Source organism: Thalassophryne amazonica, chromosome 4 (genome assembly GCF_902500255.1).
Source record: "Thalassophryne amazonica chromosome 4, fThaAma1.1, whole genome shotgun sequence".
Taxonomy (NCBI): domain Eukaryota; kingdom Metazoa; phylum Chordata; class Actinopteri; order Batrachoidiformes; family Batrachoididae; genus Thalassophryne; species Thalassophryne amazonica.
This window is the reverse complement of record NC_047106.1, coordinates 50,109,938-50,136,540: the sequence shown is the minus strand read 5'-3', so window position 1 is coordinate 50,136,540 and position 26,603 is coordinate 50,109,938. Positions and strand designations below refer to the sequence as shown.

At 40.7% G+C, this 26,603-nt stretch overlaps 1 protein-coding gene across 1 annotated transcript; it reads right to left on the bottom strand.

The window, feature by feature from the left end:
• Positions 1-2,916: 2,916 nt before the first annotated feature.
• Positions 2,917-24,991, bottom strand: itm2ca (integral membrane protein 2Ca). Its single transcript, XM_034167852.1, has 6 exons — positions 24,812-24,991; positions 13,616-13,759; positions 13,206-13,394; positions 11,260-11,370; positions 4,226-4,376; positions 2,917-4,045 (listed from the first exon to the last, which is right to left on the bottom strand). The coding sequence occupies exons 1-6, from the start codon at positions 24,902-24,904 to the stop codon at positions 3,954-3,956; spliced, it is 780 nt and encodes a 259-aa protein (XP_034023743.1). The 5' UTR covers positions 24,905-24,991; the 3' UTR covers positions 2,917-3,953.
• Positions 24,992-26,603: the final 1,612 nt, after the last annotated feature.

The following is a 26,603-nucleotide window of genomic DNA, read 5'->3' as shown; positions in this document are numbered from 1 at the left end:
GAGGGGGAGACAAAATCCAGCAGGTATACAGTACTTGATGACATATTGAAGTATGGGGGAAAATATTAGATTTATTGACTACTGTACAGTCAGAAACAAACCATGTCTTCCACTCAATCCAAGTTCAAAATATCACAGTACAAGAACTGTATGTTTAAAATCACAAAAATGGCATAAAATCAAACATCAGTTCACTAAACAGTTAAACACATAAAATCTTTAACTTGCCTGGCAACATCCGATGCCTTGGAAACATCATCCATTACCACCAAGACATGATGCAAGAGTTTCTTCCTGTAATGCATCTTCAGCGTTTGTATGAATGTTATTGATCTGCATTTTACCAACACTGAAATCAACAGCTAACTTTCAGAAACCTTCAGGAACCTTCTCCTTCAAATGAATGGCTTTCACTTTTTCTTCCAACGTTAAAGCCTTTCTTTTCCAAGATGCAGATGTTTTGCCAACTGGAGATTACTGGTGTAATCTCGCAAGCACACATTCATGGGAGAGTTTTGATGCAACTTCTATCGGAAAACGTTGGAAATTTCCACGAAATGGCGACTGTTGAGGGGATTTTCCTCCTTTTGAGTGAGCTGCTGCCTGCGTTTGAGGGATGGCCTCTCTTGAGAGGTGAAATCAATAGACAGTTGTTGCAGTAGAAATGTGGCCATATTTGAGAGGCTGTAATATACCTTTATATTGGAGTGACAGGATTTTCATAAAAGGAAACTAATCAAATCTAGGCTCATCTCCTATGTGCCTTTTTGTCAAACTATAGCTGAAATTTCACATATTTGTTCAGACAATCCTAAGTGCCACTCCATCATGAAGTTGTAGAACTGTACAGCTTTGTAGATAGAAGTTATTCTCCAAGCCCAGTTAATTTTTATCCAGGTTTTTGCATTATCGCACATGGATGGTTAGTGGACGCGGGGTTAACAGTAGATTCGGTACAGGTATGGTTATCAATGAGAGAAAGTTTATCCAGATGTGTAAAATAATGTCATTACTGTTTCACAGCGGTTATATTGCCACACAACTCTGTGGGAAGGAGTTTGGACAAATGTAACCTTAGTGCGCCCACACACTTCTCTCAATACACATGATTTAGAAGTTTCATGTACAGGAAGGTTGAAATGAGCTTGTCAGTTTCCTTCATCTCCAAATCATCTTTTGCAAATTGTACTGGAAGCAACCGAGTACATTATTTTGTCAGTGTTAAAATATGCATACGTGGACACCTCATATTTCTATTTGTATGTCTTGGTGTGTCCATGTGTGTTTGAAGAATACTCAGTTATTGGTAGGGATGGGTATTGATAAGATTTTATCGATATTGATGCCATCATCGATTCTGCTTATCAACCCGATTCCTTATCGATTCCCTTTTCGATACCTCGTGAATTTTGTACTAAAAGTAGGCTTTACAGGTTTTCTATGTATTTCATTGAGTCTTAAAGTAAATAAATATGAAATTGGTCACTGTATCCTTGATCTCTGGACATAAAACGGTGTTTCGCTTTGAAGTTATTAATTCTGCCTGGACTCTATCGTTCTAACTTGACTCGTCAGAGAGCCGCGCAACGTTTGGAGCTGTGTGAACAGAACGGAGGATGATTCTCGTTTCTTTCTCGCAACGAGACAGGAGTCCCAGTTAGTAACTTTAATCTGCACAAAAGTGACTCACGATTGACATATTCAGGGATGAAAGTGGTGAAAAACAAAAAAAAAGATGAAACCCAAAATTACCCCCCCCCCCCCAAACACCATGTGCACGAAAATGTTTGAATTCTAGAAGCTCTGAAATGCAATCTGGGACTATTCCAGACAGTAAACTGCAGTGAGTGCAGCATCCATTTAGTGAGAAAAAACCCCAACTTTCCTCATTCAAATTCATTCCAGTAGTATTCTGCTCTTACTAGGATGCAGCAGTTTTCTAGTTTGGGAGATAGTTCTGCAGGAAATCACTGAAGAAATTAACAAATTGAAAATATGGTTTGACCGAAACAAACTGTCATTAAACTTAAATAAGACAGGGATGAAATGGAGGTGTAAGAGTCACTAGGTGTTCACAGGAAACATTTATGTATGTTCATTGTTAGTTGCTTTTATATTTTCTGTTGTGTTTCTATTCAGGTTCTTTTTGTCTCTTTCTCTAAAATTGTATATAATAAGTATATATTGTATATAATAATCATTAGATTATTAATATATAAACAAAAATAAATTTAAGAAATATTACAATTTGAAAACAAATGCACCCGAACGTGATGACAGCTGCAACTGCTTAATGATAACTTTTAACATTGAAAATGCCATAGACATGCTAACGTGTTAGCATCGCTCCCGTTTTTTAAGTTATAAAATACATCAGCTGTTTCAGAAAACCATAACAGGTCGATTTAACATAGAAAAGGTAAATAATACTCAGACGTATGCTCTTTAGGATTTTAGCGGGGGAAAATTAAGCGAAAGAAAGAATAAACGAAGCAATAGATCGAAGCATCGCTTCAATCTGCGAACCACTGCTTCGATTGGTTCAAGGTTCAAAGCAAAGCCGCGCTGCAGAAAAGTTGATTACAGACCCGCTGCAGTGTCTGTAATCAATGTAGCGAAATGATCATTTTCCTGACAAACACCCCCCAAAACAACGGCCACTCTAAAGGACCGATAACAGAATCGTTAAGCACAAAGCTTATTGATGTCGGTGGATCGAATCATTTCTTAACGATACCTGAAAGGAACCGGTTCTTGATACCCATCCCTAGTTATTGGTGTTGAAAAATGAAATACATCTGATTAAAAGGATCTATAAACCCACTGTTTTGACATATCTAAAATGACTGTGTCCTTTAAACCAAATGTTTTTTCCCCACTGTGGCACTTAAAAACAAACATATCAAAGTTATTTTCACTTCTTTATTCACAGACAGATTTCATAAGCAAACAAAATATACAGATCAAAGTTTAGGTTGGTTTAACTAACACATGTGCTTCCTTTCAGTAGTACTGACTTTAGTCCAGTTTCTGACTCTGGACTAAGGCTTTAAACGTGATATTGTGAAACATTTTAACAGTGCTGTTTCCTCTTACCCATAAAACACATGCAATGAAAGCCAAAATGGTATTTTAAAGTGACACAAATGCAAGCCTTAGGGGGTGGACGGGCAACAAATGAGTGTATATAAAATAAATAAATAAATTGGGTTTTCACCCTTTTCAGTGATGAAATATTACCAAAAAAGTGAGTGTAGTCTAATGCCCAATGTCTTCTTCGTTGCTAACATAAGTAACCAACACGTCACTGAATTTCTACCACTTGGTGATGGTTTTACAGAGGCATAAATAAGCAGAAAGGAGAGCAAGGCAGCAACAGGATGCAAGCAAGGAGCCAACAGTAGTTAGATTACATGATTAATGTGAGAAACAGATAAGTTCAGTCTCAATAATATTTGTTCAGAAACATAGGATTTGACGCTTTACACAGCAGATGGAAGGAAGAAGAAGAAAAAAAAAAACAACAGACACAATCCTCACATTAGAAGAAAAAAAATGCAATCACCTTGATAACACAGAGACAGAGTCATCTCCCCTGACAGTAACTGCCATACAAGAGCCCAGAGGACATGCCTCAAAATTATTAATCATTACTGGCTTAAGGACTTTGCTACATGGAAAATCCTGTGATAGAACCAACAGTGTCGTATTGCATCACAATTAATGAGAAGTATTACCTTAGGGGAACAGGGAAGAAGAAAACAAACAGGCAGGTCTCCAAGACTAAAATAAGTTGCCTTTTTTTTTTTTAAAAAAAGGACATCAAATCCATAACTACAAGTAAAGTGGGACTTAGACATGATTAAATCCACAGGAGGGTGCTACAGTGGCTGAGGAAGTGACAAGAAATGTGCTTTTTGGGTGTGTGACACAACATGGGTTACCAAGACTGATTACGCTTCATCACAAATGACCGTCTCCATTACGAATGTGTTCTCAAAGTGAAGGATGTGGTGGCAGTCCTTTGCCTCCCGCTTGTTGATGCCTGCAAACAAAACAGGAGAATACAGGGAATCGGGAAGTTGTGATGCAACTTTGGTACATGCAAAACTTCAGCTCTTCTCACAACAACCTTCAGCCGGAACTCACGGGGAAAATGAGCTTTTAAAAGCTGGATATGTTGGAGGTAAACCCAGCAGAAAACTCCCTACTAATGGCAACTTACGTCTGCGGGTGACGCGGCGACTGAGGCGGTACGTGTCCTTCCCATTGCACAAGCGGTAGATGAAAGGTCCCAGCTGACGTATGTCATGCACTTTGCCACTCACCACCATCTCTTCATGGATGATGTAGGTCTGAGGCAAGTATGTCCCCTTCTACAAGATACAAAATGAGACTAATGCAGTAACAGTGAGGACGGGACCCTACTACCTCACAGCTTTTCACCCTGTATAAGATTAGGGTGATGTGAAACAGCCCACTGGCAGACAAGCTCAGTGCTTTTCTCATCATTATGATCCAGTTTTTTTCCCCTCATTTAGTTATGTGGAAGAAACAGTAAATGGCAAAATGAAATGGTAAATGGACTGCATTTATATAGCGCTTTTCCATCTGCATCAGACGCTCAAAGCGCTTTACAATAATGCCGCACATTCACCCCGATGTCAGTGTGACCAAAGTTCTAAGATGACAGGACCCAATCAAGCAGACCTATACCACTGCATAGTTGGATAACAAGTAGAGGTGTAACAATTCTACCTACCGCATATAGAAATAAACAACCCGGAATGCATTGCTCCATCAACATACATGTAGCCCCCCCCCCCCCCCAAGTCAGACGATTTTCCAGTCCCATTGTTTGCAAAGCTTGGTGTCCATCTTTTCTTTGTTTTATGTGTGTGTACAAGTCATGCAAGTTCCTCTGATTTGGAAACAGCGTGACCATGAAGGCTTGGCTAGGAAGTGACATCACATTAGGAATCTCAAGAGGACAGCTGTGGTGTGGAAACAGACATTAAAGGAGTTTGCGCTGCTAGCTGTTAATGACCTCCATGTTCACCGACTTACTGAGTGTGCCTGGACAAATGAAAATCAAAACATACAAAGGTGACAATGGCAATCTGATATTTAATGACAGTCATATGGAACTTTAAAATATGTCAGATTACAAAGCCCTGTGAAGCAGGAAGCATGATCAGACAGCACAAAGATATTCTCCGTGTTTACTGTGTGCTAATTCAGGAGACATAAAGTCAGCTGTGTTGCAAGGTGTGTATTTACTATTTGTTAGTTTCTCCAGTCTGGTTTACACGTACCGAATGTATTTTTAACTCTGTCTGCGCCAGTTATAATGCAAAACAATAAAGGGCCGACTGTAAATCTCTTCAAAATAAGACAAATAATAATTAAGTGCCTCCCCCAGTGGCCCAGATGTGACTACATGCGGTAGGTAGAATTAACAAACAGGAATCAAAAACTGATTTTAAAGTGACAGACAGAAGTAAAAGATCCCTGAACTGAACTGATATAAATTTACTAGAACTTGTTCACAGCTCAATTTTAACTTAATAAAATCAGATGAATTAAGCCGTTATGCTGCTACTTCTGAGTTTTCAAACTTGTAAAAGTTCAAAGTTCAGAGTGAGACTCTCGTCACACTGGTCACAGAAACAATCAACTTCATTCGGTTCACAATTCATATCGTCATACCAGTTCAGAAGGGAAAGTTACGTTATGCTAACAACAGCTGGCTTGTTCTTCTGTGATTTTTCTATCCTGCAATGTCTGCTACTGTATGTGGTGCTGCGCCCGCTGCATCACAGTAAAAAAAAAAACCTGAAGAAGGGCCCTGGATTTTCATAAAATGTAAATTTGTAGATAAGCAATGACAATTTTGGGTTATTTTAATTCATCATGGAAAATGAAGATTTACACTTTTGCATAACTTCAAATCAGAAAAGGCTGGGATGGGATGCAAAATGCAAAAAGTAATTCTTCCATTTACTCTGACTTCTGTTTCATTGCAGATAGAACAACCCCAAGATATTTTATGTTTTGTGTGGTCATAACTGCATTTATTAATATGCATCCATTGTTGCATTTCAGGCCTGCAACGTTGCAAAAAAGTTTGGACGCTAAAGCATAAAGCATTTGCCACTTTGTGATGTCATTCCTTCTTGTAACATTTAAAAGATGTTTTGGCTTTGAGGATACCAAGAGATGAAGAGTTTCAGTTGTTATTTTGTGTGTGGGGGGGGGGGGGGGGGTCCATCATTGAAGTTTAGATGCACCCTTGCAGAACTCTGCGCCACATTTCTCTGGAGATCATGCAGCAAACAAGGCAGGTAGCCAGTTTATGAAATAAAAGTGCATTCATTGCACACAAAAAAAAGCCATTTGCAAAGCCAAAAAGTTGATTTGACAATCATCTGACATAACCGGGGTCAAAATAACACTGCTATCTATTGGTTCCCACACGCTTAGTGAACACTACTGACCAGTAGATGGCAGTAGAGGCCTTGAAAACAAAATTCCAGATATAGTAATCCCTGTCTGCTACATTTAAAATGCGTGGAATTTAATAAACGCAAATAAAACCAACATCTATAAACGCAGAAAATATATTCAAGACAGTTTTAGGCACTAGAGTTTAATGCTGTTGTCCGTGGAGCCTGAACAGAGTGTCTGAAATGCATTTGTCCTGTCGTGATGTACTGAGATTACATCATCCTACCCAAAATGCATTGCGGGTCACAGGATGTGCTCACAAAACCTTAAAAATTAGCACATTACTTTAAAACTAAAACATATATCTGATATTTTCACTTAATAAAACTTCAGACATGACAGTAATTTTAAATCACTTGTCCAAAATTAGTTTGGTTAAAATTTGAACCATAAGTTAAAAATGTATGCCTCTGGATGACTTAGGTGATATCACCAGCATATCGGTATGGTGTTAAAGAAATTTTTTTTTTTTTTTTTTTCCTTTTGGGGCTGTTTCTCCTTTGTCTGCAGAGGATTGAGATGCTTTTTATATAAGCGGCTCTCTTCTGTTTGCAAATGTTATAGCTGTGCGTCTGTTACAGAACTTTTAACAGGTGAGTGCTAAACTAATTTTAAAAGTGTTTGTTGCTATTCAGCTTTGTTTATTTTGTTTATCGGTTTAAAAGTTATCGGACAAAGATTAAATCGGAAGATAATTGGTCCGATAATGGTTTTTAAAGTTACCTAAAAAGATAATCCGATAAAGAAAACATTATCTTCGATAATTATCTGTTATTGGATTATCGGAAGTGTGCCCACCACTGGTTAATGCTAAGCCTAATATTTACAAACATCAAGCTAAATATTTAGCTAAATGTTGAGACAAATATGCACCTTAATAAAAGAGCTAACTGTTCCTCCCTGAAAGACAGATTAATAAAGTATCTAATGCAAGGCATGTTTATTCAAACTTGCAATTCACGGATGTTTTGTTCTGAAGTAATACTGTAGCCTGCAGGGTTTTGATGTCAATTTCAATTGCAACTTCAGGGGCACTTCTAAAATATTATTATTAAAATAATTAAAAATGGCCGTTTGTGCAAAATTTTGTCTGTTTTTTTTGGGGGGGGCGGCTCAGACAGAGTGTCGCCAGGGAGTAATTCAGTGTAGGACTACAACTGTTCCATACCATCCCAATGGTTTCTGACTGGGGCTGTATCACATTGTACCACATAATTCCCTCCAAAAAAATAAATAAAATAAAATGTCCCTCAATCATATTGTAGCTCATCTATCTAGAAAAGCATTGTATCAGTTCATAACGGAGATACACACCCCTGGTAATTAACATGTGATAAGAGTGGCTGTCAAAGTGTCAAAATCAGGAAGCAAAAGGTTTATTGGGTCTTTATTTGTCAAACAGAGACTCAGTCTCCAGCCTGTATACAACCAAAGGAGGAGCTGTATCCGCATTACACGAGATCAGTTCCAGGTGGATATTGGAGCCTGCCAGGGCTGCCCTTTGTGACCAATCCTGCTCGTGATGTTAACAGACAGGAAGTCAAAGCACAGTCAGGAACTGGAGGGTGGTCAGGTCCTGAATTAAAGCTTTGCTTTTCTGCAGATGATGTGGTTCTGTGGGTTCAGACTGTGTCCTCCAAAGTACACTGAACAAGTTTGAGGGAGAATGTGAATGAGTGACATGTGGATTAGCACCTCAAAGTCTGAGACCATAGTCCTCTGTTGAAAAAGTGTGGACTGCCCCCTCTGTGTCAAGGGAGAGTTATACCCCAATCGGGAGTGTTTAAGTATCTCGGGGTCTTGTTCATGAGTGGGGTAATTTGGAGTGTGAAATGGACAGATTGGGGCTGCATCTGATGTTTTGCAAACATTGTACCAGATCATCACAGTGAAGAAAGAATTGAGCCAGAAGTCCAGACTCTCAATTTACACTTCTATCCTCACCTATGATCATGAACTTTGGGCAATTACTGAAACAACAAGGTCATGGATACAGGCAGTGGAAATAAAATTCCTCCGTCGGACATCTGGGCTTACACTCCAGGACAAGGTCAGAAACTTGAATATCTGGAAGGGACTCCGTGTAGAGCAACGGCTTCTTCAAAATTGAAAGCTGACAGATGAAGTGATTCGGACATTTGGTGAAGATGTTCCCTTTTTGTCTCCCTAGGGAGGTCCTCCAGGTACATCTAAGTGGGAAGAGGCCCTGGGGAAGATCCATGACATGCAGAAGGGATTACAATTCGGAGGTAATTTGGCAATACCTCAAGATTCCTCAGGAAGCTAAAGCATGTGGTCAGGACAGAAAGTGTGGGATGACCTGCTTGGTCGACTGCCATTGTTACCCAGACCTGGATAAGTGGCAGAAAATGAATGAATTTGTCACTGAATTTTTTTCTACAATTGATATTGGCAAGGGTAGAGAGTGTACCCAGGCATGAAAGAATAGTGACTGAAGTGGATTTCAATGGGCATGCTAGAGCTAACAAGGAACTAATAGGTAGATATGGTATCAAAGAGAGGAATGTGGAAGGGCAGATGGTGGTAGATTTTAGAACAAGAGTCACCAGGAGATGACATATCCCCCCAGCCTCCGCAAATCCGTAATACAAAGGGTTCGGGGGACACCCAAGTACACGTTTACGCTAAATATGAATTAAACTGTTCAACTGGTTCTTGTGATATTGCGCTAACAAGGGCAGCAATGACAATATCTTAAACATCTTGCCTGACCTTGAAATTGACCCTAAGGTCACTGTAATCGATTGGTGTCGCGGGATCACCCAAGTACACCCTTATGCTAAATATGAATGAAATTGGTCAACTGGTTCTTGAGATACCACGCAAACAAGCAAAAAACAGATGGGCAGACATGCTGATCACTACATCTCCCCGTATTTCATACCAGGGATAAAAAGGACAGAAATGGAGCACAGGGTGACAAATATAAATGGAGGAAGGTGCACCCAAGTGCAGTACATTCTATGTAGGAGGTGTAACCTAAAAGAAATTGGAGATGAAGGTGCTACCAGAGGAAAGTGTAGCTAGATCGTATTGAGTGGATTGTAGGTTGACTTTGGAGGTGAAGAAGATGGAGAGCAAGAGCTGAACCAAGGATACAAATGAGGAAGGTAATGCGTGTGACATCTGGACAGAGGAAAGGAAGGCAAGAGACTTGGTGGTGCAATGAAGATGCTCAAGAAAGCATAAGGAGGAAGAGGTTAACCAAAAAGAATTGGAACAGTCAAAGATTATGAAAGTAGAGAGGGGAACAAGGAGATGTGGAGTAAGGTAAAAGAGAAGTGGCAAAGGCTAAGGAAAGGACATATAGTACGATGTACATGAAGCTGAACACTAAGAAGGAGAACAGGACTTGTAACAATTAGCCAGACAAAGGGACCAAGCTGGAAAGGACGTGCAGCAGGTTAGCTTGATAAAGGACGCAGATGGTAAATGTGCTGCCAAGCAAGCAGAATGTATTTAGAAGGTAGAAGGAGTATTTTGAGAACCTCATAAATGAAGAAAACGAGAGAGAGAAAGCTGGTTGATGTGGAGACAGTAAATCACTTAAGTGCAAGGGATTGGTAAAGATGATGTGGGGACAGCTATGGAGAAAATAAAGAAAAGAAAGGCAGTTGAATCAGAGAGGTGAGATTTACAACCCCAATTCCAATGAAGTTGGGATGTTGTGAAAAATGTAAATAAAAACAGAATACAATGATTTGCAACTCCTCTTCAACCTATTGAATTTATTGAATAATATTGAATAAGACGTTGCTTGCCATCCAAGCAACGTCTTTTCCAGGGACGTCCCTGCTTATTTCAGCCAGACAATGCCAAGGCACATTCTGCACGTTACAACAGCGTGGCTTTGTAGTAAAAGAGTGTGGGTACTAGACTTGCCTGCCTGCAGTCCAGACCTGTCGCCCACTGAAAATGTGTGGTGCATTATGAAGCTCAAAATACGACAACGGAGACCCCAGACTGTTGAACAACTGAAGTCGTACATCAAGCAAGAATGGGAAAGAATTCAATCTACAAAGCTTCAACAATTAGTGTCCTCAGTTCCCAAACGCTTATTGAGTGTTGTTAGAAGGAAAGGTGATGTAACACAGTGGTAAACATACCACTGTCCCAGCTTTTTTGAAACGTGTTGCAGGCATCCATTTCAAAATGAGCAAATATTTGCACAAAAACAATAAAGTTTGTCAGTTTGAACATTAAATATCTTGTCTTTGTGGTGTATTCAATTGAATATCGGTTGAAGAGGATTTGCAAATCGCATTCTGTTTTTATTTACATTTTACACAACGTCCCAACTTCATTGGAATTGGGATTGTAAAAGATTTGGACATGTGCAGAGGAGAGACCCAGGGTATATAGGGAGAAGGATGCTGAGAATGAGGCCACCAGGCAAACGGACGACTTCCTGTGGCGACCCCTAACAGGAACAGCCATAAGAAGATCAATAGAAAAAAAAAAAAAAAAAAAAAGAAATTCCCATCGCAATTTTTCAGAGCCAAGATGCAACATTGAAAATACGCAGGAGTCAGGCCTTACGCACTATGCATGTTTTTCATATAGTGAGCAGTGACAGTGCTTTTCTGTAAGACAGAACAGACAGATGTGAACACACGCACAGACGTGGAAAATAAGCAGAAGTCTGGCTCACATGGAAAATCATTTGGGTGAGAGTTGAGTGAGTAAACGCGAAAGATTAAAACTGTTTGTCACAGAATGTTTTTTTTTTACCTTGACATTGACTAGAAGTTCCCACAGGTTGCGTGGAGGCATTACGATGGTGGTGTTGAGTTCAATGACGTAGCACTTGTCCAAAGCGATGTCATGGTAGGCAGTCAGTCCCTGGAAAATTTAGCAGCTTAGCAAAACACCCTCATTATTTTTTGTTTGTTTGAAATCTTTTGTTTATTTAATAAGCTCCTTGCATATATACAGATGAACCTCTTTATCTCACGCAAGTTGGGGTCCACAAAATCAAACCGTGAGTTAATGAGGTTGACCAAAAACATACAGTAGTCTTTGTACAGTAGTCTAAATTTTCAGGGTTCATAAATAAACCATGAGTAAAGCCGAAAAAGCAAGTTAACAGGGTTCACCTGTATGTGTGTGTATATACATACATACATATACATACATATACATACATACATACATATACATACATACACACACACACGCGAGGTCTGTTAGAAAAGTATCGTACCTTTTTATTTTTTCAAAAACTATATGGATTTGATTCATATGTTTTTACGTCAGCCAAGCTTGAACCTTCGTGCGCATGCGTGAGTTTTTCCACGCCTGTCGGTTGCGTCATTCGCCTGTGGGCAGGCTTTGAGTGAGCACTACTCCACCCCTCTCGTCGTCGTTTCATTGCGAGGAAATGGCGGAATGATTTGGGCTTTTTTCAGAAACTGTTAGAGACAGGCAGCTGGAAACCATTTGAAAAATTTATCTGGCTTTCAGTGAAAATTTTACAGGCTTCACAGAGAATAAGGAGTGTTACTACAGCTTTAAGGACGGCCCACATTGGCACACGGCGTGCCGCGCTCCGAGCCGCCATCGAGAGGCAGAAACCACCACATCATTTCTAAACGGATGGCTGTGTGGAGCCGGGACCTTCGTGGCAAATTTCTCTGGTTATCACAAGAGCTGGACATCAGCCATTTTCCGGCAGATTTCACTTTTAACAAGAGATTTTGTCATGGAAAGCCGCGTGGAGGCTTCGCGTGTCACGACCGATGGCGGCTCGGAGCACGGCGCGCCGTGCGCCATTGTGGGGCGTCCTTAAAGCTGTAGTAACACTCATTCTCTGTGAAGCCCGTAAAATTTTCACCGAAAGCCAGATAAATTTTTTGAATGGTTTCCAGCTGCCTGTCTCTAACAGCTTCTGAAAAAATTCTGATGGAAAAAAAAGCCCAAATCATTCCGCCATTTCCTTGCAATGAAACAACGATGAGAGGGGTGGACCAGTGCTCACTCAAAGCCTGCCCACAGGCGAATGACGCAACCGACAGGCATGGAAAACGTACGCATGCGCACGAAGATTCAAGCTTGGCTGACGTAAAAACATATGAATCAAATCCATATAGTTTTTGAAAAAAATAAAAAGGTCTGTTACTTTTCTAACAGACAGACAGACAGACAGACAGACAGACAGACAGACAGACAGATAGATAGATAGAGTTGTCTTCCCCTTGGTGCCCCTATTCACCATAGCAGGAGCACACATGCACACATATATACACTGTCAGCTTTATATATTAGATACATATATATACACACACACACGTTTTTTTAAGGCATGTTAAACTATATTTGTGTCACACAAAAAAGTTTTCAGTCTACTAGCCACATAAGGTTCATCGCTGAGAGCTTTTTGATGGGGTTTCCTCTGACATGTCCTGACTCCCTGCACAGGGAACAGTTGGCACTATATTTGAATACATTATCATCTGAAAAACAAGGCATAAACAAATGTGCAATTTTCTGTCCATATGATGTTTTTAAATGCGCGAGTAAAATAAGAAAATACTGTTGCATCACAGTTTCCATTCATAAACATGAATGCTCTCAAAGGGTTATGCAGAGAGGGAAAAAGCCCTGCAATTGGTTACTTGCAGTAAAACATTAACTGTGTTAAACTTAATATGTACAGAATCATACGTGTTTGTGCTCACTCTGTGGAAGTCGTGGATTATGTCAGCAGGGTCGCTGCCTCCAAAGTGAGGTACGGGTACACTGATTTTCTCATAGTTGTCGGCCAAGTAGATGCCGACATTCTCCTCCAGCTCTTGGCGCGAATGCAGCGGGGCGTACACAGAGTCCTCATAAAGCACCCTGCAGTGGAACAGGTTCTCCTCTGGGATCTGCGCACACACAGGTATTGCACCAGCTGCAACACTCGCAAACAAGATTGTGGTAAAGAATATTGTTTGCATGCAGCAGAACAGAATAAAAAAACTCCAGCTTTCAAATTCATATTAACACCCGGAGCTAAGAAATGAATCAGTAAATGATTTATAAGTTAGGCATGTTTCTAAATGGAGCCCGATGTCAGACAATTGCAGAAACAGAAGGCGTCTCTTACATGAGGTATGAAGTAGTAGCGGTAGACGTAGATGGAGGCCATAACAAGACCGGCCATGAAGACTACCAGAGCAAAGGTTAGGCAGCACAGTCCGTTAAGAGGAGACTTTTGAGGCCTCAGCGGCAAAACCAACTCCTCCTCATCCTGAAAACATACAAAGATAACAGAATGGATCACAGCATTATATACTCGTGTGTGTATATATATATATATATATATATACACACACACATATACATATATATATATATATATACACATATATATATATATATATATATATATATATATATATACATATATATATATATATATATACACACACACACACACACACACACACACACACACACACACACACACACCAAAAACACAACACTTTTGTTTTTGCTCCCATTTTTTCATGAGCTGAACTAAAAGAAAAATCTAAAACATTTTCTATATACACAAAAGACCTATTCCTCTCAAATATTGTTCACAAATCTGTCTAAATCTGTGTTGGCGAGCATCCATCCCACCTCACAGGTGTGGCACATCAATATGATGATTAGACAGAGCATGATTATTGCACAGGTGTGCCCTAGGCTGGCCACAATAAAAGGCCACTCTGAATTGTGCAGTTTTATCACACAGCACAATACCACAGATGTTACAAGTCTTGGGGTAGCATGCAATTGACATGCTGACTGCAGGAATGTCCACCAGAGCTGTTGCTCGTGAACTGAATGTTCATTTCTTTACCATAAACGTCTCCAAAGATGTTTCAGAGAATGTGGCAGTACATCAAACCGGCCTCGCAACCGCAGACCACATGTAACCACACCAGCTTAAGACCTTCACATCCAAAATGTTCACCTCCAATATTACCTTAGACCAGCCACCCGGACAGCTGCTGCAAAAATCAGTTTGCTGAACCAAAGAATTTCTTCAAAACTGTCTCAGGGAAGCTCATCTGCATGCTCGTCGTCCTCATCGGGGTCTCGACCCGACTGCGGTTTCTCATCGTAGCTGACTTGAGTGGGCAAATGCTCACATTTCATGGTGTCTGGCTGCTGATCAACTCTATGTAAAGGAGATGTGTTGCACTGCATGAGGCAAGTGGAGGTCACACCAGATACTGACTGGTTTTCAGACTATTTATATATACACACACATACATACACACACACACACACACATATATTCCCCCCCCCCACTGAAAGTACTAGTGGTGTAGCAGACCAGAGATCTGTGATCTGTATGGGATCTGCTCACAGTTCAGCATGCACATGAACTGCAGATTAATAGTTGTCATGATGCCATTTTTAAAATTCATAACTGTATAAATCTTGATGCAATGCTGCAGTGAAATCAAAATGTGAGCAGGAAAATCGATCCTCTACCAGAGAGGTCTTAGCTGTTCCTAGGACTGCACTCTTCTGGACAGAGACTTATGATGTTGTGCCTGGAATCTGCTGTAGTCACTTCTCCAATTTCTTGATACTTCTTGATTTTCTTGTGCTCCTTCTTTCTGATGTTGCTGTCAGCTGGTATTGCCACGTCGATCACAACTGCGGTTCTCTTTCCCTTGTCAACCACCACTATGTCTGGTTGGTTGGCCAGCAGCTGCTTGTCTGTCTGGAATTTGAAGTCCCACAGGACCTTAGCCCTGTCATTCTCAACCACCTTCAGCGGTGTCTCCCATCAGGACTTGGAGACTTCTAGTCCATATGTGGCACAGATGGTCCTGTACACTATTCCTGACACTTGGTTGTGCCTCTTAATATACGCTGTTGCATCTTGCTGGACTGTCTCTGGGGCACAATTTCACAGCCTGCAGCTTGGCCCTGTGAGCTGTGGTAGACTCCTGCCTCTATGGATCTGGTGCTGAGGGTTTGTTCTTGTGCTGCCATAATCAGAACCTCTGTGTTGTCCTTTAGCCCGGCCTCTTCTACCCACTGGTAGGTCTTCTTGATGATGTCAGCCACTTCTTCTATCTGTCAATGGTACATCCAATGGGGGTCTTGGTCTTCCATGGCAGCATCCTCCTCCTGTTCTTTATCACCATCTGTATTCAACCATCTGAAGAAAGTGAGGGGCTGTGTGTGCTTCTCCAGGTAAAACTGGAGTTGCATCAGGAAGGGCACCTGGCGTAAAACTTGTGTCAAATTCCAATGCGGATCCATCTGTATGCACTGTGGACCCCAAACAAATGGGAGCAGCCAAAAGGACAACAACAACAATATATACACACACACACCTGCCTGGTACAGTCTTGTCACACACTGGAGTCCAAGAATGTAAAAAATCTTTTCAAAATATCAAAAGATGATGACGGAGTGCCCGCCACCTCTTCTACATGCCGCCCAGAGCTCACTAAACTTTAGTTTAGTGCGCTCTGCTCACCTCCCCTTTAGACCATCACCTCTAAAGGGGAGGAGATGGTCTAATGGTTAAGGCATTGGGCTTGAGACCAGAAGACCCTCAGTTCAAATCACAGTCTGACTGGAAAAATAACTAAGGGCCCTTGGGCAAGATCTTTAATCCCCTATTGCTCTTGGTGTGTAGTGAGCGCCTTGTATGGCAGCACCCTCACATTGGAGTGAATGTTAGGCATTATTTGTGAAGTGCTTTGAGCATCTGATGCAGATGGAAAAGCGCTATATATGAGGTCTGTGAGAAAACTATCCGACCTTTTTATTTTTTTCCAAAAACTATATGGATTTGAATCATGTGCACTTGCGTCAGACAAGCTTGAACCTTCATGCGCATGCGTGAGTTTTTTCCACGCCTGTCGGTTGCATCATTCGCCTGTGGGCAGGCTTTGAGTGAGCACGGGTCCACCCCCCTCGTCGAATTTTTATTTTTTAGGAATGGCGGAGCGACTGCCGCTTTGTTCCATGAAAATTTTTTCAGACACTGTGCCAGACAGCCAGATGGAAACCATTTGGAAGATTCAGATGGCTTTCGGTGAAGATTCTATCGGTATCACACGGATTAAGGACCATTAAAACTGGATTAAAAACGGCACCGCGCCCCGAGCGGCCATCGACAGGCTGGAACAAGCAGATCACTTCAAAATTTAAGGCTCTGTTGATGCAGGACGTCATGTGACTAGCAGAGAAGTTTCAGAAGAGGTCGGGATCAGCACTTTATCGGCACATTCCACTGTTAAAGTAGATTTTGTAATGAAAGACGTGTGGACGGATTTGTGCGTCGCGACGCAGCCGCTCATGGCACAGGACAAACAACACCTCCGTGTTGGAAGTCTCACAGGACAAGTTGGAACATGCCCAGCTGTTAAACAATTTCTCGGATACTCACTCAACTGAAAAGCCAACGAAAACCGTCTGAGTCTTACGAATGGTTTCCAACAGGGAGGTGTTTGTCCCGCGCCATGAGTGGCTGCGTTGCGACACGCGAATCCGTCTACACGTCTTTCATTACAAAATCTCCTTTAACAGTGGAATGTGCCGATAAAGTGCTGATCCCGACCTCTTCTGAAACTTCTCTGCTAGTCACACGATGTCCTGCATCAACAGAGCCTTAAATTTGGAAGTGATCTGCTCGTTCCAGCCTGTCGATGGCCGCTTGGGGCACGGTGCGCCCTCCGCCGCTGTGGGCCGTTTTTAATCCAGTTGTAAAGGTCCTTAATCCATGTGATACCGATACAATCTTCACCGAAATCCATCTGAATCTTCCAAATGGTTTCCATCTGGCTGTCAGGCAGAGTTTCTGAAAAAATTTTCATGAAACAAAGCGGCAGTCGCTCCGCCATTTCTAAACAATAAAAAATCTGATGAGGGGGGTGGACCAGTGCTCACTCAAAGCCTGCCCACAGGCGAATGACGCAACCGACAGGCGTGAAAAAACTCACGCATGCGCACGAAGGTTCAAGCTTGTCTGATGCAAGCACATGATTCAAATCCATATAGTTTTTTAAAAAAATAAAAAGGTCCGATACTTTTCTCACAGACCTCGTAAATGCAGTCCATTTACTAAACTTGAGAAAAATAAACTTTTTCTGAATGGTGCGACTGCTCAGGATAACAAACATATTTATTTGGAAAGTCCAATATAAATTAAAAGTTACTGCTCTTGGCAAATTATAAACCAATTTCAAATTGGTCTTTTTGTTTAAAAAAAAAAAAAAAATTAAAAAAGTTGCCTCACAGCAGCTTGTGGACTATCACGTTGATAATCATCTTTTCGAGCCACTGCAGTTGGCTTTTAGAGTATATTCTACAGAGACCATGTTTGATAAAGTGATGAATTAACTTTTGATGGCAATGAACTAGACCACCACCACAGTGTTTCCTTTTCTGGACCTCAGTGCAACCTTTGATACAAACTGATTAACATACGAGGGCTGTCAATAAAGTAACGGTCCTTTTTATTTTTTTCAAAAACTATATGGATTTCATTCATATGTTTTTACGTCAGACATGCTTGAACCCTCGTGCGCATGCGTGAGTTTTTCCACGCCTGTCAGTGACGTCATTCGCCTGTGAGCACTCCTTGTGGGAGGAGTCGTCCAGCCCCTCGTCGGAATTCCTTTGTCTGAGAAGTTGCTGAGAGACTGGCGCATTGTTTGATCAAAATTTTTTCTAAACCTGTGAGACACATCGAAGTGGACAGGGTTCGAAAAATTAAGCTGGTTTTCAGTGAAAATTTTAACAGCTGATGAGAGATTTTGAGGTGATTCTGTCGCTTTAAGGACTTTTCACGGTGCGAGACGTCGCTCAGCGCTCTCAGGCGGCGTCATCAGACTGTTCAAGCTGAAAACCTCCACATTTCAGGCTCTATTGATCCAGGACGTCGTGAGAGAATCGCTAAGTTTCAGAAGAAGTCGGTTTCAGCATTTTATCCGGATATTCCACTGTTAAAGGAGATTTTTTTTAATGAAAGACGTGCGGACGGGTCCGCGTGTCGGGACGCAGCCGACGCGGTGCGGCGGCTCAGGAAAAACACCTCCGTGTTGATAACCATTTGTAAAATCCAGGCGGCTTTTGATGGCTTTCAGTGGAGTGAGTATATGAGAAATTGTTTAACAGGCAGGACATGTTCCAACTTGTCCTTAAGGCTTTCAACAGAGGTGTTTTTCCTGTGGCGGAGCGTCGCGGCGGCTGCGTCCCAACGCGCGGACCCGTCCGCACGTCTTTCATTAAAAAAATCTCCTTTAACAGTGGAATATCCGGATAAAATGCTGAAACCGACTTCTTCTGAAACTTCTCTGTTCTCTCACGACGTCCTGGATCAATAGAGCCTGAAATGTGGAGGTTTTCAGCTTGAACAGGCTGACGACGCTGCCTGAGAGCGCTGAGCGATGTCTCGCACCGTGAAAAGTCCTTAAAGCGACAGAATCACCTCAAAATCTCTCATCAGCCGTTAAAATTTTCACTGAAAACCAGCTTAATTTTTCGAACCGTGTCCACTTCGATGTGTCTCACAGGTTTAGAAAAAATTTTGATCAAACAACGCGCTAGTCTCTCAGCAACTTCTCAGACAAAGGAATTCCGACGAAGGGCTGGACGACTCCTCCCACAAGGAGTGCTCACAGGCGAATGACGTCACCGACAGGCGTGGAAAAACTCACGCATGCGCACGAGGGTTCAAGCATGTCTGACGTAAAAACATATGAATGAAATCCATATAGTTTTTAAAAAAAATAAAAAGGACCGTAACTTTATTGACAGCCCTCGTATATTGTTGGATTGGCTTGAAAACCACTTTAGTATCACTGGTCAGGTTTTGTCATGGCTGACATCCTATTTGTCTGAAAAACCACGACCCGATCAGAAACATGGGTTTCGAGTACTGAATCTGCATAGAATTTTTAGTCCATTGATTGTAACCAGAATGAACTGCTGATATAGAGTCTCACAGAAACAGGAGAGCTGGAATTAAAAGTGTAGGAGAAAAAGGATGACAAAGCATTCGGCAATGAAAACTTGGGTGAGATGGTGAGTAATCGACTCAGCCGCCTCCAGTCTCGCAGTCCATCTGGCAGTGTCACGCGCCCAGCACAGGTTGGGCGCGTGCAGGGTGGCACTACACACAGATAGTAGCCAGTCAGTGTGCGCTTCCTATTTACAAAAATAATGACTGAAAAATGACACAGTGCTTGCTGTGGCTGTAATAGATGCACATTTGAAAAGTAGCACAGTTACTGTATATTTAAAAAAAAAAAATGGTATTCTTAGTTTAAAATACAAAGTGATCAGACACCATGAATGTGTTTAAAGTGGTTCTTTGATGATACTTAAAAGGATGATGACAGCTTGGTGTGAGTGGCAAAGAATGACAGTGGTGCGTTTTTCACAATATATGCATCGTGAATATTTTTGCATCTATTATTAGGACGGTGATGAGCTTGCAGATTTTCAAGTTCATACATGCGGGTCAGCGTACAGTTCTTTGTGCAAGCATTTGGAGACAGAAGGTGCAGCAGAACAAGGCGACAACTGTGCGTGAGCTAAGTAACACAGAGATCTGTCAGGCAGTTCTTTGTGTTCCTTCGCCCCTCTAAGAGAAAGAGGCTCTTTCACAAGAACAGCATGACACAACATGAAGCCTGTTCAATACTTTTTTTAAAATCATTTATATACACACACACACAACTTTTTATCCAAAATGCCTTCTATTCAGCACAACACAAACTTTAACTTAATCTTTGATGACTATCTGGATTCAGATCAAAGTTTAGTCTGTTATTATGATCATCTGTGCTACCACTAGTGCTGTGTCTAATGATAATTGTTATTTTGTCCGTAGAATAGTGAAAAATGTCATTCACAAATATTCAGCCTTGTCCAGAACCCTCTCTGACAGAGAGGAGCAAAGAAATTCATCAATACACTAGAAAACATTCACATTTAAGAAACGGAAAAAAAGACTAAATGACTGATTATCAAAACAGTTTGTAATTAATTTAACAGTCAGTTTATAAAGGATTCATTGTTGCAGCTCCAGCTGCCAGTAAGATTTTGTTTTCAAATTCATGGCATGCATATATTTTAACCAAAACCCTCCTTGGTGGTGGTTTTTATTCTGGCATAATCAATCTGTCAACATTTGACATCAGTCTGTTCAGACTGCACATTCAAATCCTCAAATCTATTTCTAAATATTTCCTATATCTTAAATGACAGATGCTTCCATCACTGCTTGCTCTTTTGGGAACAACATACATAAAAATAATAATAATGGGCGCATTTCAAAAATGTTTGTGCTGAGGTAGCTCTTTGACCACAGTGATCAGAATGTAGTTTTCCTGTCTGGCTGCGATCCAGAACCCAGGGCAGTTCCGTAGTGTGGTGGATGCGGTGGCCCACGGGGCCTGTGCATGCTTTCAGTCCGGACCTGATCTGAATCAGCAACACAAATTTTGCTCCTTTTTGGTGGGAAGATCCACAGGTTCAAAGATCCTTAAATATTCACTCTTCTCTGTCAGATGTTTGATTTATTATTCCACTACTGCACTGGATGCTAGGTTGCAATTTACTTGTATTTTATGGTTTTTCAACGAGACAAAATAGATCTCTCAATCACACAGTGTTTATAGTGTCTACACACAAATAAACTATAAAGACTTGAAGTATTCTAACTTGCCTAGAGATTCGTCTCAGGATAAGTTAGCCAGCTGGTGCAAATCTGTAGCTTTGCATTATTCACTTGTTATGCATCCCTGATCCATCTTCATTTGCCCTTCGACAGACTGTTAAATCAGGCTCCTTTAAAATTAATCAGTTTAAATCCAATTAAAAGTAGGTTCCTGCAAGTTTAACACCATTTAAATAAGTTTCAAAAACAGTTACGTGGTATAAAACTAAACCAGTTAAAGAGTTTACATTAGACTAAGTCTGCTTTTATCCACTGTAAGTTTTATATGGTTGGAGGGTTTCATGTTAAAAGATTTCCAAATTTTCACACTCTGTGCTTGTAGAAACACTCCTATAAGCAAACGTCAGGTCTGAAAGAGCTCATTTCAGACCTCTGTGACATATGTTACTCCATCTCTGTGAGGCACAGACACCCACTTGGACTGTGTTCTGAAGACACACCCACGCGGTCTCTGGGGTAAGGCTACTCTCACACCTGGTAGATTTTGGCATTGTATCAGGCGATAATCCTCAAAACTATAACTTTGCACGCTTTAGTCAATATCCCCAATTGACGATGAGCTGCCCTCACACCTGGCAGAGTTTGGTGCCAAGCCTTCCAGAGGAGTGACTGGCACAACTCCCCAGAGGGAACATGGAATACCACTTGGCACAAGTTGGAACAGGTTGAGGTGTGCTAGGCTGGACAAGACTATGTAGATTCTGGGTGAACTTGGCAGACAAAAAAAATGAGACAACAAGCTACGAGGAATGACTGAGAAGTTTTGAGTCTGACCCAGATAAAGGTGATGGTGGAATGTGTTGAGAATGCGTTAAATTTTGACTCACTGGGAACAATTCTGAGAAATGCTGATTTTTCAGAATGCAAGAGATGGGAGAGCAACACCCTACTTTTTCTGGGTAAGGCTCAAAACTTCTCAATCACCCCTAATGCTACAGCTGAGTACAAGTTAGTTCAAAATTTGAGTTTACAAAAATTCTGAACATGGTCAAAACTAGTACAAGTTTAGCCAACCCCTCCAACTGGTGCCGAGTCACGCTAAGCAACAACATGGCAAGTTCTCCACAAGGCATATGCAAGCCGTACCAAGATGCTACTCAGGAAAACAACGCCACACTCTGCCTGGTGTTGGAGCTGATAACTGAAACCTTCCCTAACATCACAGAGGGTGTGGCTAGCAGCAGTGCCTTTCTATTTAACAAACAGGCAAAGAAACTGGTTGATTCTTTGAGAGCTAAAAATAATTTCTTTAAAAAAAAAAAAAATCATGACTTTAGCATCTATTCTGCACATGAAATAACTGGAAGAGTTCCAGGTTGTGTTCCTCTCTACAAGGATTCACATTTTCAGCACTAATATTTAACCCTCTGGGGCCGACGCCGTCATATACAATGGCTAAGACCAAGCTTTACTAAATTATAAATAACTCTTTAATGATATGAGATAGAAACTTACTTTTTTTTTTTTGCTGAAAAGTTAATTCCGGAGTTTCGGCCATCTTTGTACTCCTGATAGAAGCTGTGTGATGACGTGCGCAATGTGAGTGTCCAATCGGAATTGGTTCACCGTCACATGGTTTTCCAAAATCCAATTGTGGGCAGATTTATCTCACGTGAAAAGCCAAAGATCATTTTCAGGAGTGATATGTTACTAGTTGGCCCATTTGAATAGGCCCCTGGGTGCTCCAATGAGTACATACTATTAGTACATACTCAGTGTGTCCTGCGCCATTACGCACAGCGATCTGTGAAAGCAGAGCAGACAGAGAGCCTCTGATGATAATCTCACGTGCTCAAACAAAGTGTGTAACTATCAGGATTGCTCCACTAATTTGTATGTGAATGTTACTGGATAACTCTGTTGCTTTCGCTGTGTAAAGCACTGTTTACCATATCAATGGACAACAAAACGCATAGACCATTTTGTATATATTGTTCAAAATGTGCATATTGTTTGAACCTTTCTATTGTGCAGTCTTTCACACAAGACCTCAAATTACCTTTATAAAGTGTCAAAACAGTTTATTATAGTTTGCAGTGTGTTTTGAATAAATGTGTGTGGAAAATTATTTTTCGCTTTATTTTTTCCTTGCCCATTTTTGATTGTAAACCTTTATCACACTTATAAAACACAACAAAAACATATATATCCTGAAAGCACAGGTTGTCCTGAAAAAAAGAGACATAAAACTTGATTGTGGGATGCAGGGAGAGCTGTTAACAGCAATAATAAAACTGTTAGATAATATCTGTGCTAATTCTCTGTTTTATGTTAGCTATTAAGTATTTGTGTTATTTGTTTGGAAGTTCTGAGAAATATGTTAAGTTTTACTCTATCATCTGTCCAAGTTTCAGATACAGGGAGAGCTCCCCAGTTGGTGAGAGCCAGTAACATTAGAAATACGAGACTAAACCACACCCATGTTAACACCCGCAAGGTATAAAAAGTGTTGTACTCATTTTAGGGGCCTTTCACAAGATGGACACTGTCTGTGGGGGTCCCAGGCCTGGTTTCTAACCTGACCTTGAATAAACTCAAAATGAGGAATACAGTGGTTTGGTTTTTGGTAAGGGGCAGAATTTTACATAAAAAGAACCAGGTAGAAATAAAACATTTATGCCAGGCGAGTGAACTGTCCAAAAAAAATGCCCTCGGACCCCAGAGGGTTAAGATATTTCACCTATATAGCCATCCTAAGCTTGCCAAAACTCAGGGGATTGTCAACTACAACAATGAATAACTTTTGTTCAACACATTTTTGCATGAATACTCAAGGAAAGAACACAAATAACTCAAAGTAAAAAGCACATCGCCAAAACAGGCATTCCGCCAATGATTTCACGTACAGGCACAGTTGCATGATGGGTCATGATGAAAACAGAATATGACCCCTTTAATGATGCCTTATAATTGATTTGGGGCCACTTCAGAAGCACTTCAAACTGCTATAATATCTATCTGAAAACTGTTTGGACCATTTTAACAGTTCAAATCTGTTTGTCCTCAATAACACACACACACACACACACAGAGAGAGAGTCAAATCTTTAGCCTTTTTAAGTAAGTCATCAGAAAGCTTGAATTTGGTTTTTCTGTTATTCAACTCATCAGACGTCTTTAACCTGACTGGAGTGATACAACAAAGTGGAGGACTTCACTGCTGTCTGGAAAAATAAATAAAATAACAATAAATACAGTAATATATGTTCTGTAAGAAACAGCAGCTCATCTGCCATTTTGGCAAAAAAAAAAAAAAAAACCGTCAACATTTCTGCATTTTAATTCTGCATTCAAAGCAAAAAAAAAAAAAAAAAACAGTCAGAGGCCTTGTCACCTACAAAGCACACTGCTCTCTCTCTCTTTTTTGGTTAGTAATCCTCTTAAAAAGCGCAGACATTTTCCAGCCTGTGCTAACTTGCACCATAATCGGCGCTTTGGCGCAGAAACCACAGCAATGACATGTTTCTAAATGGCGACAGATGTTGTCCGGAATAAACAAACAAACAAAGAAACAAACAAACAAATCCTGCTGATCACACATCACATCACATCACATCCATCCTGAACGACACCGGTGATAATAAATGTGCTCACCATCGGATGCGGGATGAGGATTTCGGTTTTGTCGCCGTAATTCTCCTTTTCCACTTTCTGTCCCGCGACAGTCTGGAAACTGATTTTCACCATGACTGGGTGTCGGCTTCAGCTTCAGCACCTTTTAATGCTTCCACCGTTTGTAACCGCGTCGGTCCGGTCGGCAGGCCGTCCTGAGTTCCCTCTGCTCTGATCTTTCTGTCTTTGTCGACAGGAAGTCAGCCCCCCCAAGCAGAGCCGCACCAACAATTCCAGGTTCCGGTCTATGGGCTAAATTGGGCACCACGCCCACCCTCTTTATCACCGTAATTCAGGCATTTGCACGTGCTTTGTGAGATTCTCAAAAATGCCCATCTGTCTTTGTTAAATTAACAATAAAATGATCATTGTCCATTATGAATTTTTTTCTTCTAACTTTTCAATGACCTTACTGGCATCAATGTCAGCACTTTGCCCTTATCCCACAGTCTAACATTTCAAAATATGATTTATGTGAAAACTTTTAATATAAATTAATATTCCAATTATTTAAAAAAAAACATTTAATGTGAGACCTGTCTTTTTAAAAACACAAAATACACCTGTCACATTTCATTGCTGTCATTTCCACCACAGCAATGAAATTTCCCTCCAAAAGGTCTGAAGCACAGCTCACTTATTCCCAAAGTGTGTGCAAGGGTTAAGGTACTGCAGGTGGGCCATGAGCAGTTGTTAAAAACATTATATCGTCAATATCCTCAATTGACTATATTTCTTCATGTCTTTAAGTTTGATGTGTGCCATTATTATGGTAAACAAGTAATAATTGAGGATTAATTGTTGTATTTTGAGGCAATTGCAGTGTAAACGTAATCTCGTTGTTGTTGCATTTGTAATGACAATGATAGTAAATCTCATTCCATTCCATTCCAATTCCATGTCCCAGTCCTGGAAGAATCTTAGAGGTTTAAATGTATAGCCATTTGATGGACATAAGGATTAATGACAAGCTAGAAAATAAAACAGTACAAAATCAGTTTGAGATGACACAAAGGCATGAATTAATATTGCTGCATCCACCACAGACCGGTCAAATCTTTATAATAGTACACAGATGAAATAAAGCGTTCTATCACATCTCCAATTTTGCATATCAAAGGACAGCATGAGCTCAAAGGTCGCCCCGTGATTTTTGTTTGTTTGTTTCATTACTATGGTGAATGACGTATAAAAATGCTAGTTATCTGATCAAACTAGTGTAGGACCAGTGACCATCATCTCATTCTTGTCTGAATTTAAAAGTTAGAATTTACTGGACATCCAGTTTTCCACTTGCACCAGGCAATCTTCTAAAATCCTATTTTGAGAGAGATTATTTGCATGAATTGGCACATAAAGCTGAGCGTCAACAGCGTAACACTGAAAAGTAATTCCATAGTGCCACAGTATCTGAGAGGTGCTATGTAAAAAGAGAACAGCACAGGTCCATCAGGGATGTAAAGCAGCGGATTTAGGATGAGAGGATGGTTCAAATCCCTGTCAGACCTTGGCCATTGGGTAAGGTCCTTAATCCCCAAGTTGCTCCTGATGTGCAGTTGAGATATACTTTACTGATCTCACAGTGGAGAAATTATGTTTACACTCCAGTTACCTCAGACAGCAATTAGTCCACAATTATTACTTGTTTACTGTAATAATGGCACACATCAGAATTAAAGACAGCACATACACATTTGACATTATTTATGTGCACTAAGTTTGAAGAAGTCCGTTATCTGAATTGAGGCAAGTGGGTGAAGGTCGAGCAGCAACC

Excerpts from the sequence above, each read along its gene's own strand:
- itm2ca (XM_034167852.1), bottom strand. The coding sequence starts at position 24,904 with ATGGTGAAAATCAGTTTCCAGACTGTCGCGGGACAGAAAGTGGAAAAG. Across the intron at positions 4,377-11,259 it reads AACTTCTAGTCAATGTCAAG|AAGGGGACATACTTGCCTCA; the intron begins GTAAAAAAAAAA and ends TGTATCTTGTAG. Across the intron at positions 4,046-4,225 it reads TCGCCGCGTCACCCGCAGAC|GCATCAACAAGCGGGAGGCA; the intron begins GTAAGTTGCCAT and ends TTTTGTTTGCAG.